The 17,300-nt window shown below is 37.0% G+C and overlaps 1 protein-coding gene across 1 annotated transcript in view; it reads right to left on the bottom strand.

Moving 5' to 3' along the window:
• Positions 1-17,300, bottom strand: part of col9a1a (collagen, type IX, alpha 1a) — a 36,203-nt gene that overhangs the window by 1,868 nt on the left and 17,035 nt on the right. The window contains exons 18-31 of the mRNA XM_038288261.1: positions 14,019-14,072; positions 12,016-12,069; positions 11,887-11,931; positions 11,722-11,775; positions 11,073-11,126; positions 9,038-9,091; positions 7,038-7,109; positions 5,340-5,375; positions 4,947-4,991; positions 4,690-4,722; positions 3,955-4,101; positions 2,265-2,319; positions 1,950-2,138; positions 1,117-1,194 (exon numbers count right to left, since the gene is read on the bottom strand). Of these exons, the coding sequence (XP_038144189.1) occupies positions 1,117-1,194; positions 1,950-2,138; positions 2,265-2,319; positions 3,955-4,101; positions 4,690-4,722; positions 4,947-4,991; positions 5,340-5,375; positions 7,038-7,109; positions 9,038-9,091; positions 11,073-11,126; positions 11,722-11,775; positions 11,887-11,931; positions 12,016-12,069; positions 14,019-14,072 (970 nt within the window). The remainder of the gene's footprint in view (positions 1-1,116; positions 1,195-1,949; positions 2,139-2,264; positions 2,320-3,954; positions 4,102-4,689; positions 4,723-4,946; positions 4,992-5,339; positions 5,376-7,037; positions 7,110-9,037; positions 9,092-11,072; positions 11,127-11,721; positions 11,776-11,886; positions 11,932-12,015; positions 12,070-14,018; positions 14,073-17,300) is intronic.

Below are 17,300 nucleotides of genomic sequence, written 5' to 3'. Positions count from 1 at the left end.
TATTTCTGACAAACGACAGCTGGAAGCGTAAACGGATAACATGTTAACTTACAAAGTAAAGAAATAAATATCAAATTAATTATTTATACACTGTTGACATCAAAACGGTCAAAAGTTTAATGACATCAACCTTAAAGGCTCACAGTAACAATTTATTCTTCTATAGAAATATCAAAAACCATTTGACCCTGATAAAATAAGGTTATATTCACCATGATAGTGTTTACCGAGATGGGGTGCTTTTTGAGTCTAAATAGATTTCAAGCGACAGGCGCAATCAGCAGACATGGCGCCATCTGCTGATATTTCTGAAAACTAACAGAAAGCTACAAAATAGATCCCATCTATCCTGCAAAAACTCAAACAGGGACACAGCATCAAGGTAAAAATCAATCACCATCATCTGCTTTCACTAGTGTCAGTATTTATAAGGATGTTTTCTCATGCATCAAACTGAGCATTTCTATATCTGAATGCCTCTGCAGCTTCAGTTCCAGCTTCAGTTAACACCAACGTTCAGACTGTTTTCCAAGCTCTGATCCCAACTGATCCCTCTTTCAATCATATTTCTTTGTGCTTTTTTCACCCTGGATCTTGGGCTTTTCTTCAATATTTTCAAGCAATGCTTGGAGTTGCAAAATGGCTAAGCTATGCTCTTGTTTACCTCCTGCAAGCATGCACAGTATCTGACTTCATGTGCTGTTGTAAATATACATAAAGGGCTTTATTCATGAACAAACTGAGCAAAATCAAGGTGTAAACGCAAAAATATCAAATAATATGGCAGCAGGATGCCGTAAAATTCCATGCAACCAGAGTGAGTTACTAGTGCTTAAATTATAAGGTGACAATGAACCTTTAAATATTAAAAAGTGTTGGTATCTCGATCCTGGCCCTGAAGTCCCAGTAGGATGAAATAAAAATGATGTCTAGCTAACAGGCGCAAAAGTGTAAAACAATCATTGTGTATTTACCCAGACCCCGGAATAACAAAATAACGGATATCTCAGCCAAACATATTATATTAAACGTTAAAAAAAATTATAATAATTAATGTTCATTGAATTATACTTGAATTAAATCCACTCATGTCACAAAGTTATGCTTTATATTTACCTGGTAGTCCAGGAACGCCAGGTTCCCCTTTGGGTCCCCTCACTGTGGGCCCCCTGTCACCTCTGTCCCCTTGGTCGCCTACAGGAAGAACATAATCAACATCAGTGAAGCTACCAGATGGTCCTCTTAAAAAACAATGTTAACATCATCTGTAAAGTAACAGATTTCAAGAGTGAAGGAGGAAAAATCTCATTTTTAAAGTATAGGAGGATTCCTCTCAATGGTTTCTTAGGTTGGGTATTTCAGCGAACTCTAGAGGGCAGTAATGAACCAATTCATGTATCAATGGCACCTCCAGAAATGTTTTATTGGGGTGGCCAGAGAGGAGAGGAGAGGAAAGGAGAGGAGAGGAGAGGAGAGGAGAGGAGAGGAGAGGAGAGGAGAGGAGAGGAGAGGAGAGGAGAGGAGAGGAGAGGAGAGGAGAGGAGAGGAGAGGAGAGGAGAGGAGAGGAGAGGAGAGGAGAGGAGTAAACATTTGTTGAATTCAGCTTTATTGGTCATAATCCCCCCTGATAAAAGGAAATATTCATCTCTTGCTTCTTCGTCTCGTTCAGGTTTGTTTCTGCAGACGCAGCCTCTGATTGGTTCTTTGCTGCACATTGTTTAAACTCTGTAGCCTTGTTTTGTTGTGACTCTGCAGCAAATTCTCATTTCATGGCCCTCATCATTAGCTGCCACCACTCTGCTTATCTCTCCACCTTTTTTGTTGCTGATAATCAGAGACAGGTTTGTGTGGATCATGAGAAACCTCCTCTGTTACTGAAGCTCTCACTCTTGTTGGTGAATTTAGATTCTTGACTAAAAGAGGGAGATTCATAAAGGGAGTTTCGCACCTTTCGGTCCTTTGAGTCCGATTAACCCAGGTGGACCCTTCAAACCAGGGAGACCTCTTGACCCGGTGTGGCCTGGAAATCCATTCTCTCCGGGAGAGCCTGGAGGTCCAGGTGGGCCAGGAGGGCCGGGGAGCCCGGCCACGCCGGATTCTGGTCTGCTCAGGCTGGCCGCCAACTGGGCCAGCTGCTCTGTGACACCAACGCATCGATTATATGAAGTCACTTCATTACATCATAGAAATGACATCAGAATGCAGAAAACATCTCGATAGGAAGCAGTCAGTGGCTTGAAGCCTGAAGATGATAAACTCTTACCTTGCATGACTCTCATGCAGACCTGTTTGATGTGTCTGTCCGTCGGGGCTTTGCCCTGAACAACAAACATGGTTCAAGAGTAAAAATCATGGGAGTAACAACAAAAAAGACTGCTGAGGAAATTAGAGCAGCAGCAGATTTATAGAACTCGTGTATCCAGATATACTAATGATGATGTCAGACAGCTCGGCATCATGGGAGGAGAGAACGACTGGTAAACAGAAGGACTGGCAGTGGAGACCTGGGAATCAGGAACGGTAGTTCACTTGTTCTTTATCACGTTAGAGGGGTTTAAACACCAAGTTCATGTAGGTTTAAGTTAATACTTTGACTAGGCCACTTGTTATTAACAGGTTAAATCCTGTGGTATCTCAGGTTCGAATCGATCAACCTCCATGGCTCCTTCTTCTTCTACCTGTCCCGGTTTAATCCATCATCCTGTCATCCTTTAAGGATACATCCCTAAATTCATTCTCATGTAGCTTCAAACTCCACATTTTATCAAGCAGTCTGGATTAAATTTAAAGATGAATTAATTTCTCCAGTAAAAAAGGGATAAAATGAGACAATCATTAGCTACGTTGTAAATCTGTGTTTGATCAGAAGTATAAAAATCTCTGTTTATATGGACACTAAATAAAATGATCCGATCATGACGTGTTTATATATCAAGCGACATTTTGATCAGATTATATCATTGATCATGTCTTGGTTTCCAGAAACATTTTAGTAGTAGAAGAAGAAGCTGCCTGTGTTGTAAACAAACCAATGCTTTTCCACTCTTCCTCAACTTTCGCTACTTTTTTGTTTTTCCTTCCTATTTTCTAAGCCCAAACAAAGCAAAGCTTCCTGGATGGGAAAATTCAAAATCTGTAAAAAATAAAAAAAACAGCAAAGTTACTTAAAACTTATTTTTGATTGTAAAGTTTTAAAAGCTTAATTTCCGTATTTTTTTTTTTAGCCTTGTTTTGTTGTGACTCTGCTGCTGTATTTGGAGTCCACATTGTGATCTCATGGCCCCCATCATTAGCTGCCACCACTCTGCTTATGCTGTTTATATGGACACTAAATAAAATTATCCGATCATGATGTGTTTATATATAAAGCAACATTTTGATCAGATTAAATCATTGGTTTCCAGAAACATTTTAGTAGCAGAAGAAGAAGCTGCCAGTTTTGTAAACAAACCAATGCTTTTCCACTCCTCTTCAACTTTCGCTACTCTTTTGTTTGTTTTTTAGTTTCTATTTACAAAACATTTTCTTTGCAACAATACTGTAGGAAAATTGACTCCACATGCAATAAAATATTGCTTTTTGAGAATGAATAGCCTACTTCATGCTGCCCAAAGGGTTCTAAATATGTGATCTCTCTATTCTACAGGTCTCTACAAATCATGAGCCTGGGTTTTAGCTTTATGTTTTAGGGAATGCTAACACCTAGGCTGGGTTGTATTTGATCAAAACTTTTTTTTATTCACTAAGGTTATATTTGTTTATCATAAAAAAGTATTTCACGACTTTTAAGAGACACAAACTGGTTGAAATCAGAAGAAATGTAATCTGGGACTTACGGCACTCAGATGAGCGTCTATGTTTCCCTAAGTCTCCACATTTGCAGCAATCCTTTTTACCCTCTGGATACACATAAAAAGGTTTTACACAATTCAACCCAACAGCTGTTGTCTCACCGCTGGACCCTGGTGCCCAGGTAGGCCCGGTACCCCTGTATCTCCCTGCATGCCTCGTGGTCCTGCCTGACCCGGCTTGCCCTCTTTGCCTGGCGGCCCACGGCCCCCCTCAGCTCCTTTGTTTCCCGTCTCTCCTGGTGGTCCTTGCTGCAGTTTAACACAAAGCATAGAGAAACAGATTTAAACTCCACCCCAATAAACATGACAATCAGAGTCCTGTAGGTGATCAGATGAGCTCTGGACTTTATCTTCCCGAGTCTAAAAACACATCTGCTTTGTTTGCCCCGTCCAGTAAATGTTAAAATAGTCCTAAACTATGAAGAAAAGCAGCATAAACCATCTGATTATACTGTAAGAAACTAACTGCAGCCTTTTCCAGTATTTTCTGACCGTTTCATCCTTTCCAGTACCTTCGACTTTGCTGACTGACTACATCCTCTAACAGGGGGATAAATGGCTATTTTATTCTCTTTTATAAATAAAGGGCAAAGTAATTTTTTTCAGATTAAATACATATATTTTAATGACTTATAATGATCAAATTCTTCATTTAAATTTATTTTTAGTTGTTTAATAATTTAATATTTGAATGCATTTTAAAATAAATTAATGTTCATGATACATTTATCTATTTCATGACATATTTGGGGCGTCTATAAAGCTCGGCGACCACATTATGATGTCTGCCGACCCTCCAAGGGCTCCCAACCCTCTAACAGCCACTGGTTTACATACCGATCCTTTCTCTCCTGGTTCTCCTTGATCGCCCTGAAAAGAAAACAAAGAGCAGCCATTAATATTTCATGTTCAGATGAGCTGTGGAGGAATTTATGATCTACTAGCAGATGTTCTTTCTGTTATGATCTCAGCAAACTTGGATTGTTTCTCTCTGAGGTAGTTAGATCTGGAACCAGCTTCTCGTTTGCTTCCTGACTAACTGGTCGGGGTTTCAGTCTAGAAAGGCCTCTAACAGAGGCTCTAGTGTCACTCACCACTTCGCCTTTATCTCCGGGGGTTCCTTCAGCGCCTGCAGGTCCCTGAAGTAAAGATAAAAAGGTAATTTATTATAACCAGCTGATGATTGATTGATAACTGGACCAATAAAACAAGCTTCAAGAACTGAAGCAAAAATAAGCAAAAATAAAAAAAAAAGTGTTTGTTATCAATTCAAGCAGGTTATTAAGATAATCACCAATATAATGATTGTTTTCATCATCAAAATCAGGTAATTATATATTATACACTGGAAATAAGATAACTAAGTTATTTTTCCTTATTTTAAACATACATCCTCTTATTCCATTGGCAGATTGTCTTACCTGCTTGAATCAAAATTAAATACAATCATTACAAAGGAAATTTAAATTTCATTTCGTAAGAAATACCTGGTCTCCTTTAGGGCCAGTGAGTCCAACAGAACCCTGAAGGACGGAAGGACAAACAGATCTGGGTCAGTTTGAAAAGAGCAAAGAGACTGGGTGTTTTTAACCTGCTCAGCTTCCATCAGTAAAGGTGCATTCCACTAAAAAGCATAAGGACACATAGTCTTTAGGGTTATTTAACTATTCAGAGTGCTATTTTTGGATGAGTTCACTTAGCCAGGTCCACCATACAACAGTGCTTCTCTGTAACCATAACAGTCAAGATTGTAAATGTGACAAAGCAATGTTTTTTGATTCCCTGTCTTGAAAGAGATGTTCATATAAAATTTTAGCAACTGGCTCAGCAAGAGCTTTTTTAAATTAAAGGTAAATTAAAGGTCTTGCATCATTTTATATATATATATATATATATATATATATATATATATATATATATATATATATATATATATATATATATATATTATTTTATTTATTTATTATTTCTTTTATTTCTATGTATTTCTTTTTTAATGCTTTTTTAAATGCTTTTTTTGTAGCACTTTAAGGCCTTTTTGGTGAAAAGTGTAGTATAAATTAAATGAATTATTATTATTATTATTGTTATCACATCTGTTGTTATCAGGTTGTTTCTAAACGTTTTCCTCTGCCTTTGAAATCAGGCGCTAAATGCTCCTCTGCTGACTGATACGTAGATTAGCGTGGCTGGCCAGGCTTTTATATGCCAGTGTCTCCTTCCTTTCCTTTAAGTGGCTGTGGCAGAGGAAATAATCCCACTAAGAGAGAATCTTCTTTCTTAAAATGCATAATTTCCTTTAATTGCACTGGAAAAATGATCTAGAAATAAGTAAAAAAAAAAATGTCTTAAATGAAGTGTATTTACCCTTATTTTGAGTAGGTAAATGAGATGATTTGCAAATGGAATGGAGTATTTTTACTCTTAAAATAAGATCATTAGATAATATGCACTTGAAATAAGACAATGCAGTTGTGTTTTCTTACTTTAAGTGTAAATTGTCTTGTTCCATTGACAAAATGTCTCTTTTACCTTCTCAATTCAAGAACAAATGCACTTATTTTAAGAAAAAAATGACTTATCTAGATTTATTTATTTTCCCCAGTGTGTTCACTGCAAAAACGATATAAAAATAAGTCAAATTTTCTTAAATTAAGTGTATTCACCCTTAATTTGAGCAGGTAAATGGGATAGTTTGCCAATGGAATGAGTATTTTACTCTTAAAATAAGATAAATGGATAAAATGCACTAGAAATAAGACAATGCAATTGTGTTTTCTTATTTTAAGTGTAAATTGTCTTGTTCCATTGCCAAAATGTCTCTTTTACCTTCTCAATTCAAGAACCAATGCACTTATTATAAGAAAAAAACGACTTATCTAGATTTAGATTTTTTCCAGGGGATTAAGCATAAATGAACAGATGAGAAGTAAAAAAAAAACAACAAAAAAAAAACTCCAGGACATGTCGCTGCAGTAGGCGTGCAAATTAAATCAAGAGTTACTAGCATTGTGGTGCAATGCAACAAACTTCACCAGTGCTTCCATATGGTGAGAAATTGGTGCTAATTTTAATATTTCTGCTTTGTTGACTTTTCCTCAGCAGATCTGGGTTTGACTTTATGGATAGAAGACGGATTATCTCAGTAGTTCTGATCTGATCTGGGATTAACGCGAGGTTCTTACCCGGTCCCCCTTTTGGCCTCGATAACCAGCCGGACCAGGAAGCCCTGGAAAGCCTGGGTCCCCTTTGCTTCCCTGTGAAACACATCCACACATATAAACATGAGCTGAGACAGAGAATATTGATGCACATTCAGCAGACACACAGAAACTAGTCTGTTTTAAGCCTCAGAGTATATGCCACCCCCCCCCCCCCCCCCCAAAACACACACAGAAAAAGTATATATAAAAACATTCCAGCTTGAAATCATGTGAGCCACCGTCTGCTCCTCCATCTCTGGGTGGCGGTGGGTATGTGGGCATTGCTGGAGAACAGAGATTTCTTTGAGAGTCTCTCAGCTTCTGTTCCTGTCCTGAATCCTCTCTGAGCTTCAGAAAAAAACACCTGCAACAAACGGCCTTTCATTCCTGCTCACGGGGTGGATTACAGACTTAGCTAAACACACAAAAATGAGATATAAGTAAGTCAACTTTTCTTAAAATAAGCAGATTTTTCCTTGCTTTGAGCTGCTTAGTAAGACAATTTACCAATAAGATGATTTATGTTTAAAATAAGAAAAAAACTTTGTGAAGATCGGTTTTTGCAGTGCAAGCAGAATACAAAGCTCTGCTTTACAGAAAAGTGTCTGAGGAAGATTTAAATCCTCAGTTGGTCAGTTTTATTTATGTTGAATGATAAACACAGGACGATAAACGATAAACATGCACGTGTTCTGCTGACTGAAGGTTGGTGGTTCTGATCTCTCTTTGCTGACAGAACCAACCTGAGCTCAGGGGAGACGGTTTGAAGCTTCTAGGGGTCGGATCATTCTCTCTGATTTTTGTCCTCTGGCTTTAAAAGCAAGTTTTTACTTCATTTTGTCTGAATCTTTTCTCGACATATTAGGATTCTGTTGTTTTACTTTCAGAATTAACTCTTTTTAGAGCAATATTTTTTACTGAACTAAGCATATTTTCCTGTTTTAAGCTGTTTAGTAAGACAACTTACAACTCAACTCACCTCAGTTCAACCTTTATTTATAAAGCACATTTAAAACAACCAGATATCACAGTTGCAGGAAATAGGGTAAAAACTTAAAAGCTAAGATTCATAAACACAATGCAATAAAATACAATGAATATAATAAAATAGAATAAAATAAGTTAAAATGTAAATAAAAATGTAACGAAATCTTTCTTTGCCACAGAGGAAGTATGTTTTTAAGGAGGATTTAAAAACCTTAAGATCCTGCAGATCAGGTCTTGTATCAGGTTTGTTCCAACTGAAATAAAAATATTTTATATTTTGAAAAAGAAAGAAAAACTTATATAATTTTATATCAATTCTATAATATTATTATTATTTTTTTTGATGGATGAAATATACTGATCCCTTTGGCTTATTTACTTGCTAAAATTAAGAACAAAGACACTTATTTTAGAAAAGTTTTTGTTATTTCTAGATCAGTGTTTGCAGTGAAACCTAACATGGCTGATGAGTTAAATACTGGATTTTTGTTCTTAATCGTGTCCTGTTGGTTTATAAAACCAAATACAAGTCCTTTAAACACCATCCAGTGTTCCCATTACATTGTATCCTTAAAAATAAATAAATGTTCATGCATAAATTGCCTGTCAGCAGAATATTTAGACATTTTAGTGGATTTTGAAGCTCTGCAGGGTTTTATTCTAGATTCATCCCTCTTTGAAAAGAAAAAAGTCTCTCATCTATATGTATGTAAATACATCTCTCAGTTGTTTACATTGCAATAAAATGACTCAATCCATTTAATGTTCTGCACAGAAAGGGAACAAATATTGTGATCTAATAGTGGGTGAAATGTGAAAAATTCTTTAATGACTTAGTTCCTCAAGGACATTCATATATGGTCAGGGAAATAAAATGTGATTAATATTTCAGAAATATCACCAGACTTTTTTTTTTTTTTTTTTTTTTACCTTTCAGGAATTTATGGGTTTAAAGATAATTTAATGTTTTTTTTTTCCTGCTTGTCAGATCTTACCCTGGCTCCTGGTATCCCAGGAGGTCCATTAGGTCCTGTCTCTCCACGTTCACCCTGCAATAAGAAAGAGCGTTATGCAACACAGTATCATCCACAAATCAATTAAATGACATCAAACTATTTGATTGCCATTGCCGTATTAAAATATAAAAATAAATCGGCATTTCAAAAACATGTGCAAAGTTGTTGATATGAGCAAAGCTGATCTACGAAGCGAATGCCAAGCATGAGTAACATGAGTGGGGACAGTGATTGGCCTACATGTTCTGAATGCTGGCGTACCTTAAAGAATAAATGATGAACAGATCAGTTTGTGCCTTCAAGTCGTTACCCATAGGAAGACTTTATTTGGATATAACCTAACGGAATATCTTCAGAACGGCTCCAAATGACACAAAACTCATATGGGTGAGTAGAACATGATGTAATAACGTAAAATCAAGGGGCCAATGTAAAAAAAAACGTTTCCCTTTAACCTGAGCTTTTTGCTTCTCTCTCTAGTATGTTAAATGTCAGTTACAAACTTGCGCACAAAGATTTTTTTGAGGCCATGTTACGTTCAAAATTGTAGGTTCGTAATAAATAAACCGAGTCTGCACAGAATAGGGATTTTTTGCTCCTGCAGGATGAGAGAGCCACGTTCAGCTACATCTGCTCTCTAGTGGGTTTCCTCAGCAGAAGCCTTTTTATTAGCAGATCATAACACATGGGGTGGGTTACAGAACAGTGTTCTTCTGACAAGGCAATTGATCAGGTCATAGGACAAAATGCTCTTTCTGATTGAATCACAGAATAGAGTAGTCTCCCGATAACTGTGATTATCCTTGCACAAACATCAGCAGTTTTCTATTAAAGTTGCATGACAGTTTGCAGTAAACAGAGTTAAGCATCTCATTTAATTAAAATTCCATATGCACATACATTAATTTTATAATCATCATCGAATAAACCTGACAGGCCACAAATGATGCATTCATACAGTGAGATGTAGAGTGAGTCTGTGTGCATGTGAAAAAATTCAGATAAAATAAGTGGAAAAAAAAAAGATGATTGGTCAGTTAGAGCAAAAGCATTAAAAACCTTCAAAAGTCGTCTTTTTATGACTGATATGTCCTCTTATAAATGTAGTTATAATTGTTAGTTACATATTTTTCTTTTCATTCTTTTATTGTGGCACTTTCAGATGCAGGTGGGATATATGCAGTGTGAGATATATCCCACACTGCTTTGTGAGAATCGTTTAGGGGCCAGTTTGGGTTTGGGTCTTGATCTGTTTTTTGCTCATTTTAGTTATTTTTAAGAATAGAGTTTTAAAGTTATTTTATATCATTTAAAGTGATGCAGTGGGTAGCACTGCTGCCTTGCAGCAAGAAGGTTCTGGGTTCGACTCCCGGCCCGGGTTCTTCCTGCATGGAGTTTGCATGTTCTCCCTGAGCATGTGTGGGTTCCCTCTGGGTACTCTGGCTTCCTCCCACAGTCCAAAAACATGACTGTTAGGTTAATTGGCTTCTCTATAGTCCCGTTAGGTGTGAGTGTGTGTGTAAATGGTTGTCTGTCTCTGTGTTGCCCTGCGATGGCGACCTGTCCAGGGTGGACCTCGCCCATTGACTGCTGGAGCACCAGCACCCTTCGCATAAGCGTGCTAGAAAATGGATGGGTGGACTCATGTAAAAGTTCTTTGGGTGTTTTCTTTTTATTTCTTTTGCTGCTGATTTGACATTTCTAAAGTAGGCAGCTGCAACAAATAGAAGAACATGAAATCACAAATAAAAATAATAATTTCATAGAAGAAGGATGGTGGGTGGATGGGAGGATGTGGTTTCTGCATGAAATCTGACCTCACAGGCTTTTCATACGCACACCATCTTCACCAGATTCTTTAATATGTATGTTTTTGTGATTTGATGTGATCTTTTCCATTAAATACACTTCATGCACAATAGCTAGCCACTCTTTCGTTGTTCCAATTTTCAGCCATTTTAATACTGGCTGTACTTTCTACTTTTACTTTAGTAAAAGTACATATAAGACTCACATTTCCTCCTCTGGGCCCAGCCGGTCCAACTTCCCCCTGGTCTCCTCGCTCCCCCTGGAAGTAAATAAGACCTCTATTGAGAAGATTCCTACATTTGTTTCAGTTGAAATCTTTACCTCAACAGTTTAAAAAGGTTTGTACTGAAGAGGATTAGGGCCACTGAAAAAAAAGGAAAAAGTTAACTGATTTTTTTATTTTTATTTTTTTTCTTTCAGTATAATATGAGAAAAAAAACAGAATTCTGACTTTTTTTTCCTCAAAATTCTGACTTCAATCTATCTAATCTAAACTAGCTCTCTTGTTTTAATCACCTTCTGCTCTTCCAATAATGAAATAGCGTCACCAGGGACCCCTCAGGCACTTAAGAAGTCGCCTAAATCCATTATTTCCCACCAATGTGTCACTGTCACCTTGTCGGTGAAGCTGAATGCTCCCACATGTCTTCCTTCATGGTGCCCATCTACATTAAGATCCAAATTCTGAGATTAAAGTCAGAATTCTGAGAAAAAAGTCAGAATTTTGACTTTTTTCCCATATTAAACTGAAATAATATTTAAAAATCAGTTATCCTTTTATTATTTTTTGCCCTAATCCTCTTCCATAGGTTTGATACGACACTTTAGACAAGTTTGATTTTTCTTAAACTTACTTGTTTTCCTGGAGACCCCATCAGTCCCACGACTCCTCTGTCCCCTGTGCTTCCCTGTTAAATAAAGAGATATAAAGATGATTTTACTCATTTCAGCCTGTCAACATTCAGACATCTTATCAAGTGTGTCTATAAGAACAATTAATCTGCATGCTTTAATCATACCTTTGCACCGCTGTGTCCTTTCTGGCCATATGAACCGGGTAAACCCTACATGAACAAAACCATGATTAAGACTATAGTCTGAAAAAAGGAAGGCAAAAGGTGGAAAACAGTCAGCAAACAATCACTCACAGAAAGTCCCTGTGGGCCTGCATCACCTGGAGCTCCGCTTTTACCTGGAGGACCCTGAAGGTCATTAAAAAAAAGGAAACAAAGGAATGATTTGCTTTGCTTTAAAGCGGGGGGCACAGAAAAGCATTGTATGTTAACCTGAATTTATGAAGTAAAGTATGATTTTTTTTATTTATTGCCTGAATCCACAATGCATACGTATAGTTTTACCATAAAGACATTAATTAGAGGCACAGGCGTTAGGCGGTGAATAAGTGATTTAAACTGTATTTCAGAGAAAACAAAGAGACTAGAATAAACAGTTTTTTCATTATATTTCTATCCTGCTTTACATATCAGGTCAGAATCATCAGCATCTGTGTGAATTTGTTATTATTTGTTAGAACTATTGCTGCTTTCACATCAAACTCTCCAAAAGCATTCAAGATTTGTCTCTTTTGCTGTTTTGAAAAGTCTCAAAATAAAGTGACAACTTTGCTGAGATGGCAACACCCAACACCAGTTTTCCTTCACTAAGAAGAGCAGAGCAGCTCACACCAGTTGCTTCATAACTGTTAGCCACTGTTATCAATTTTTTAAATGTTATATCATATGAATAATGTATGCTTTACATTATTTCTAAGTTATTTTATTCATTTTGATGGTGTTGCGGCTTTTATTTAGCTGTGGCAGTGCACCACGAACAATTACCTGCAGCAGAAATGTAATTAGCAACCTTCATTTTATTTTGTTTATTCATTCTGAAAGGCATAACCAGAACAATATTTTACAAATAAGAATAAGAAATACTGTCCCACGTCCTTCCTGTTCTTTACACTGGAAAAAATCAAAGTCTAGATAAGTCATTTTTTCTTAAAATAAGTGCATTTCTTCTTGAATTGAGGAGGTAAGTGAGACACTTTGCCAATGGAACAAGACAATTTACATTTAAAATAAGAAAAAAAAACTATTTAATTGTCTCATTTCAAGTGTATACTATCGAATTTCCTTATTTTAAGGGTAAAAATCATCATTCCATTGGCAAATCATCTTATGTACCTACTCAAATCAAGGGTAAATACACTTAATTTAAGACATTTGGACTTATTTCTAGATCGTTTTTTCAGTGTAAGGCACTTGCAGTTACCCTACTAAAACAATCCAAAAACAAGCAAAATTTCCTTGAATTAAGTTAATTTACCCTTAATTTGAGTAGGTACATAAGATGATTTGCCAATGGAAGGAGATTTTTTAGCCGTAAAATAAAATAACTAGATAATATGCACTGTAAATGAGACAATACAATTGATTTTTTTCTTTTTTTTAAATATAAATGGTCTGCTCCATTGGCAAATTGACTCACCTCCTCAATTCCATAAAATATGACATATTTCGATTCTAATTTTTGCAGTGTACTTACACACTGCAAAATATTTAAATCTAGATAAGTAATTTTTTCGTAAAATCAGTGCATTTCTTCTTGAATTGAGTAGGTAAAAAGATACATTTTGCCAATGGAGCAAGACAATTTACATTTAAAATAAGAAAACACAGTTGAATTCTCTTATTTCAAGTGCATATTATCTAATTATCTTATTTTAAGGGTAAAAATACTCATTCAATTGGCAAACTATCTAATTCACCTACTCAAATTAAGAGTAAATACATTTAATTTAAGAAATTTGTACTTATTTCTAGCTCGTTTTTGCAATGCATTACTTGTTATATAAATGCATTAATTCATAACAATGACCTGTAATCATGCGTTATCATATCACTATGTAAACATATACCAACAGTCTTCATCTACATAATCTGTGACCAAAACCTTTTTTTATATTGTTTTAAATTATTAAACTCTTTGTCTTTTTCAAGTTATTCCATATTTTTACATCACAGAAGGACAAACAGAATGTCCTTGGTGGTTCTGACAATTTCTATATTAAATGTGAAGCCCTCCTCAGCTTGTTGGCATGCTGTTGGCCGGTAAAAGATTATTTTTGGTTTATTATCTGCAACCTTACCTTAGAACCAGGCAACCCAGGTATTCCTTCACGACCATCTGGACCAGGGAGGCCCTGTCAACAAGAGAGGAGACCATGAGTTGCAGCCGTAGATTTAATAACCATCAACTTTTCAGCCCAGGATCCCAAAATTAACCCTGAATGACCTAGGCTGTGGGTGGTGGTAATTAGGGTAGCCAACTCCCTAAAAAAAAAGGGACATCCCATGTGTGTGCCAGCTGACCTGATTGCCTTTACCCCTCCTGGCGTGGTGATTTTTTTTCTTAGCCCCCCTTTGTGTGTGAAATGAGTTTTTATCTATTTGACTCAAATCTGCGTTGAAGTACATGCACATTTGCATTGTGATTTATATTCATTATTATGGACTTTTTCCACCCATCTTTTGTTTTTTTCCCATTCCTCCCTATATTTCTGCATCTTTTTTTTCGAAAGAGCAGCATCACTATGCGAAGGTGCACCGCCCCCAAAAGCAGCGTCAGCATTTTAATTACCCCGTTCATCCCCCATACTGCAGAGATGGGAAATACTGTACTCAAGTAGATTTTTCTGATATTTTTCCTTTACTTCACTACTTATTTTTACGGCAACTTTTTACTTCTACTCCTTACATTTTTACACTAATATCTGTACTTTCTACTCCTTACATTTAAAAAAATCGTCTCGTTACTTTAGTTTTGAATCATTTCAATGGAGTTACCGTTATTATTTTTCACGTCATCAATACCAAATTCAATCTAATTGGATGGGAATCTACGTTGCATTTGACGCACCACTACATGATGAATCGACAGATTCGGCGGTATTCATTCGTGGCAAATCATTGCAGCTTGGTGGCGGTGGCGTTAGCATAGTAGTATGGACGACGAGATGATTGAAAATGAACACAACGGAGATCTAGTCCTATTGGCAGACATCCATTTAAAATGTAGGCAACGGCATGAAAAAAGTGGTTTCTACTTTTACTTTTATACTTTAAGTACATTTACAAGCCTGTACTTTGTTACTTTTACTTGAGTAAAGAAGTTTAATCAGTACTTCTACTTTTACCAGAGTATTTTTTAACACAAGTATCTGTACTTTTACTCAAGTTCGGAAAGTGAGTACTTTTGCCATCTCTGCCATACTGCTCTGTTGTCTCCCGCTTTCTTCTCTGTGAGCAACACTTGGCTCAACCAATGAGATGAGGGGATTCTGGATTATTATATATATGTTGTCAGTGCATTGGTCACAACGCAGGACAGGTTTACCGCAAGTGTTGTATCTAACATGCCCCTGTTCTTCATATTCCATTAGCTTTTTACTGACTAATTTTTTTACTCTCACAGTAATACGAGACAAAGTGCGTTCCTTTTCCACTAAATACATGACAAGTACTTCTACTTCTAAATACGGAACGATTCCGTTTTTCAAAGGACGGTTGGCAACCCTAGTGGTTATGCACCTAAAGCTGTTGAAGATGGGACTGTCAACCACAGCAAGGTGATTTGTAATTATCATACAAAAATTTATTGTCTCATCACCGAAGCTGCTCAGCTTTATGTTTTATTAAAAGACAAACATGTCAGGGGATGTTACAGCTGCTTATGCTACTGTTAGCTTACTTCACCAAATCATGCTTGCTGAATGAGGTAAACGACTGAGCAAATCCACCACAGAAAGGCTGATTACTCATGCACTAAAATGTTGTAATGTCCCAGAGTTCAAATTCTTTGGTTGGGTACCTTTAGCACAGCGATTGGTAACCTCGACCTTCATCCTGCAAGCAGTGTTGTGCCTGAACGCGTTCATTGAATGAAAGTTCATGAGCTCGTTCATATTTTGGGCGAACGTGAACTGAACGTACTGCATTACTCCCTGATGAATGTTATTGTGAACTCGTTCACTCTGGTGTCTGTGAACGGCACGCTCTCTCAGTTCAGCTCCGTTCAATAGGTTGACAGATTTCTATAGAGCCCTCCAGGTGAAACCCCGGCTAAATCACACCGTAAACAGGCCTTAATATGTAGCAGGAAAAACACCCAATCTGGCAACACCAGCTACCAGCGTCGTAGCCTACAGCCGCGTGCGTCATCAAAACAAAATGCAGCGTGGAAGCCACAGCAGCGTGGAGGCGACAAAGCAGCAGTATGATCACTTAAAACAGCTTTATGACCAGGTGGTCGGTGAGGATGATGGCAACAAGTTTGCCCGCCGGCTTTCAGTAAAAAAATCCGCACTTCAGTAAAACTTAAATTCCTACCTCAGCCTGGTCCCTCAGTTTGTGTTAGTAAAATCTTCTTGAGCGGAGGTCTTCAACAGGGGATCCGCGACCCCTAGGGGGTCTACGGAGGTACTGCATGAGGGTCTGCATGGTTAGTTGATATTTTTATATTCCCCCCCTGCAATTTTTCCCCCCACTAATTGAAATGTCTTTAAATACTCATTAACATGAAATCAACACACTGTAGTAAACAGATAAATGGAGACAAAAGATGTCTTTCAGTCATCAATGCTCACATTCAGCGACACACAGGAGCTCTTTCAAGCTGGGCACCGTTTCCTTCACAACACCTGTCCCATCAACCAGGAATCAGAATCAGAAAAACTTTAATAATCCCAGGGAGAAATTAATTTCTTTACATTACTCCACCTGTAATAGAGTGACTATAGGACACAATTTCATACAATATATATAGTTAGGGGGTCCCCGCTCCATCTCGCCATCAGTTTGGGGGTCCTTGGTCTGGAAAACATAGAAGACCCCTGTTCTTGAGGGTTTTACTATCCATGTAACTTGTTTGTTAAACCTGCCTGGTATAATTTTCCAGGATTCCTTTTTAGTATGTATTGAAATGGAATTTCAAATGAAAAAAATTATTAAAATAAAAAAAAACATTTGCACCTTAAAGACTACTTTCCTATTTTTCTTTTAATAATTCCTCATAAAAAAGACCATTCAAGCAGCACATTTTTCCTGATGTTTTTGAGAATATACTGTAGGGGTGAAAGCTGCAGCTGCTACTAGTGTGAAGTGAATGGACAGCAACAAAGCGTTAAAGCAACAATGGGGAAATGCTGTCCCCTCAATGCTAATGTAAACCCTGGTTGGAGAAGGATTCAAAACTGGATATGAAGATGAAATCTGACGCACAGTTTCAGAGTTACAACTGATAAAATAATTGCTGTCTGTGGTTCTACAGTAGGCTATGGAGTAATTGAGCAATATATGAAAAAAAAAAAAAGAACTATGAACTAGTTCATTTTTTGGTTTTGAATTATGAACTATGAACTGAACTAGTTCAT

This window comes from Cyprinodon tularosa, unplaced genomic scaffold (genome assembly GCF_016077235.1).
Source record: "Cyprinodon tularosa strain WSP-4 unplaced genomic scaffold, ASM1607723v1 ctg25, whole genome shotgun sequence".
NCBI lineage: Eukaryota > Metazoa > Chordata > Actinopteri > Cyprinodontiformes > Cyprinodontidae > Cyprinodon > Cyprinodon tularosa.
The sequence above is the reverse complement of the archived record's forward strand: the minus strand, read 5'-3'. Positions and strand labels throughout refer to the sequence as shown.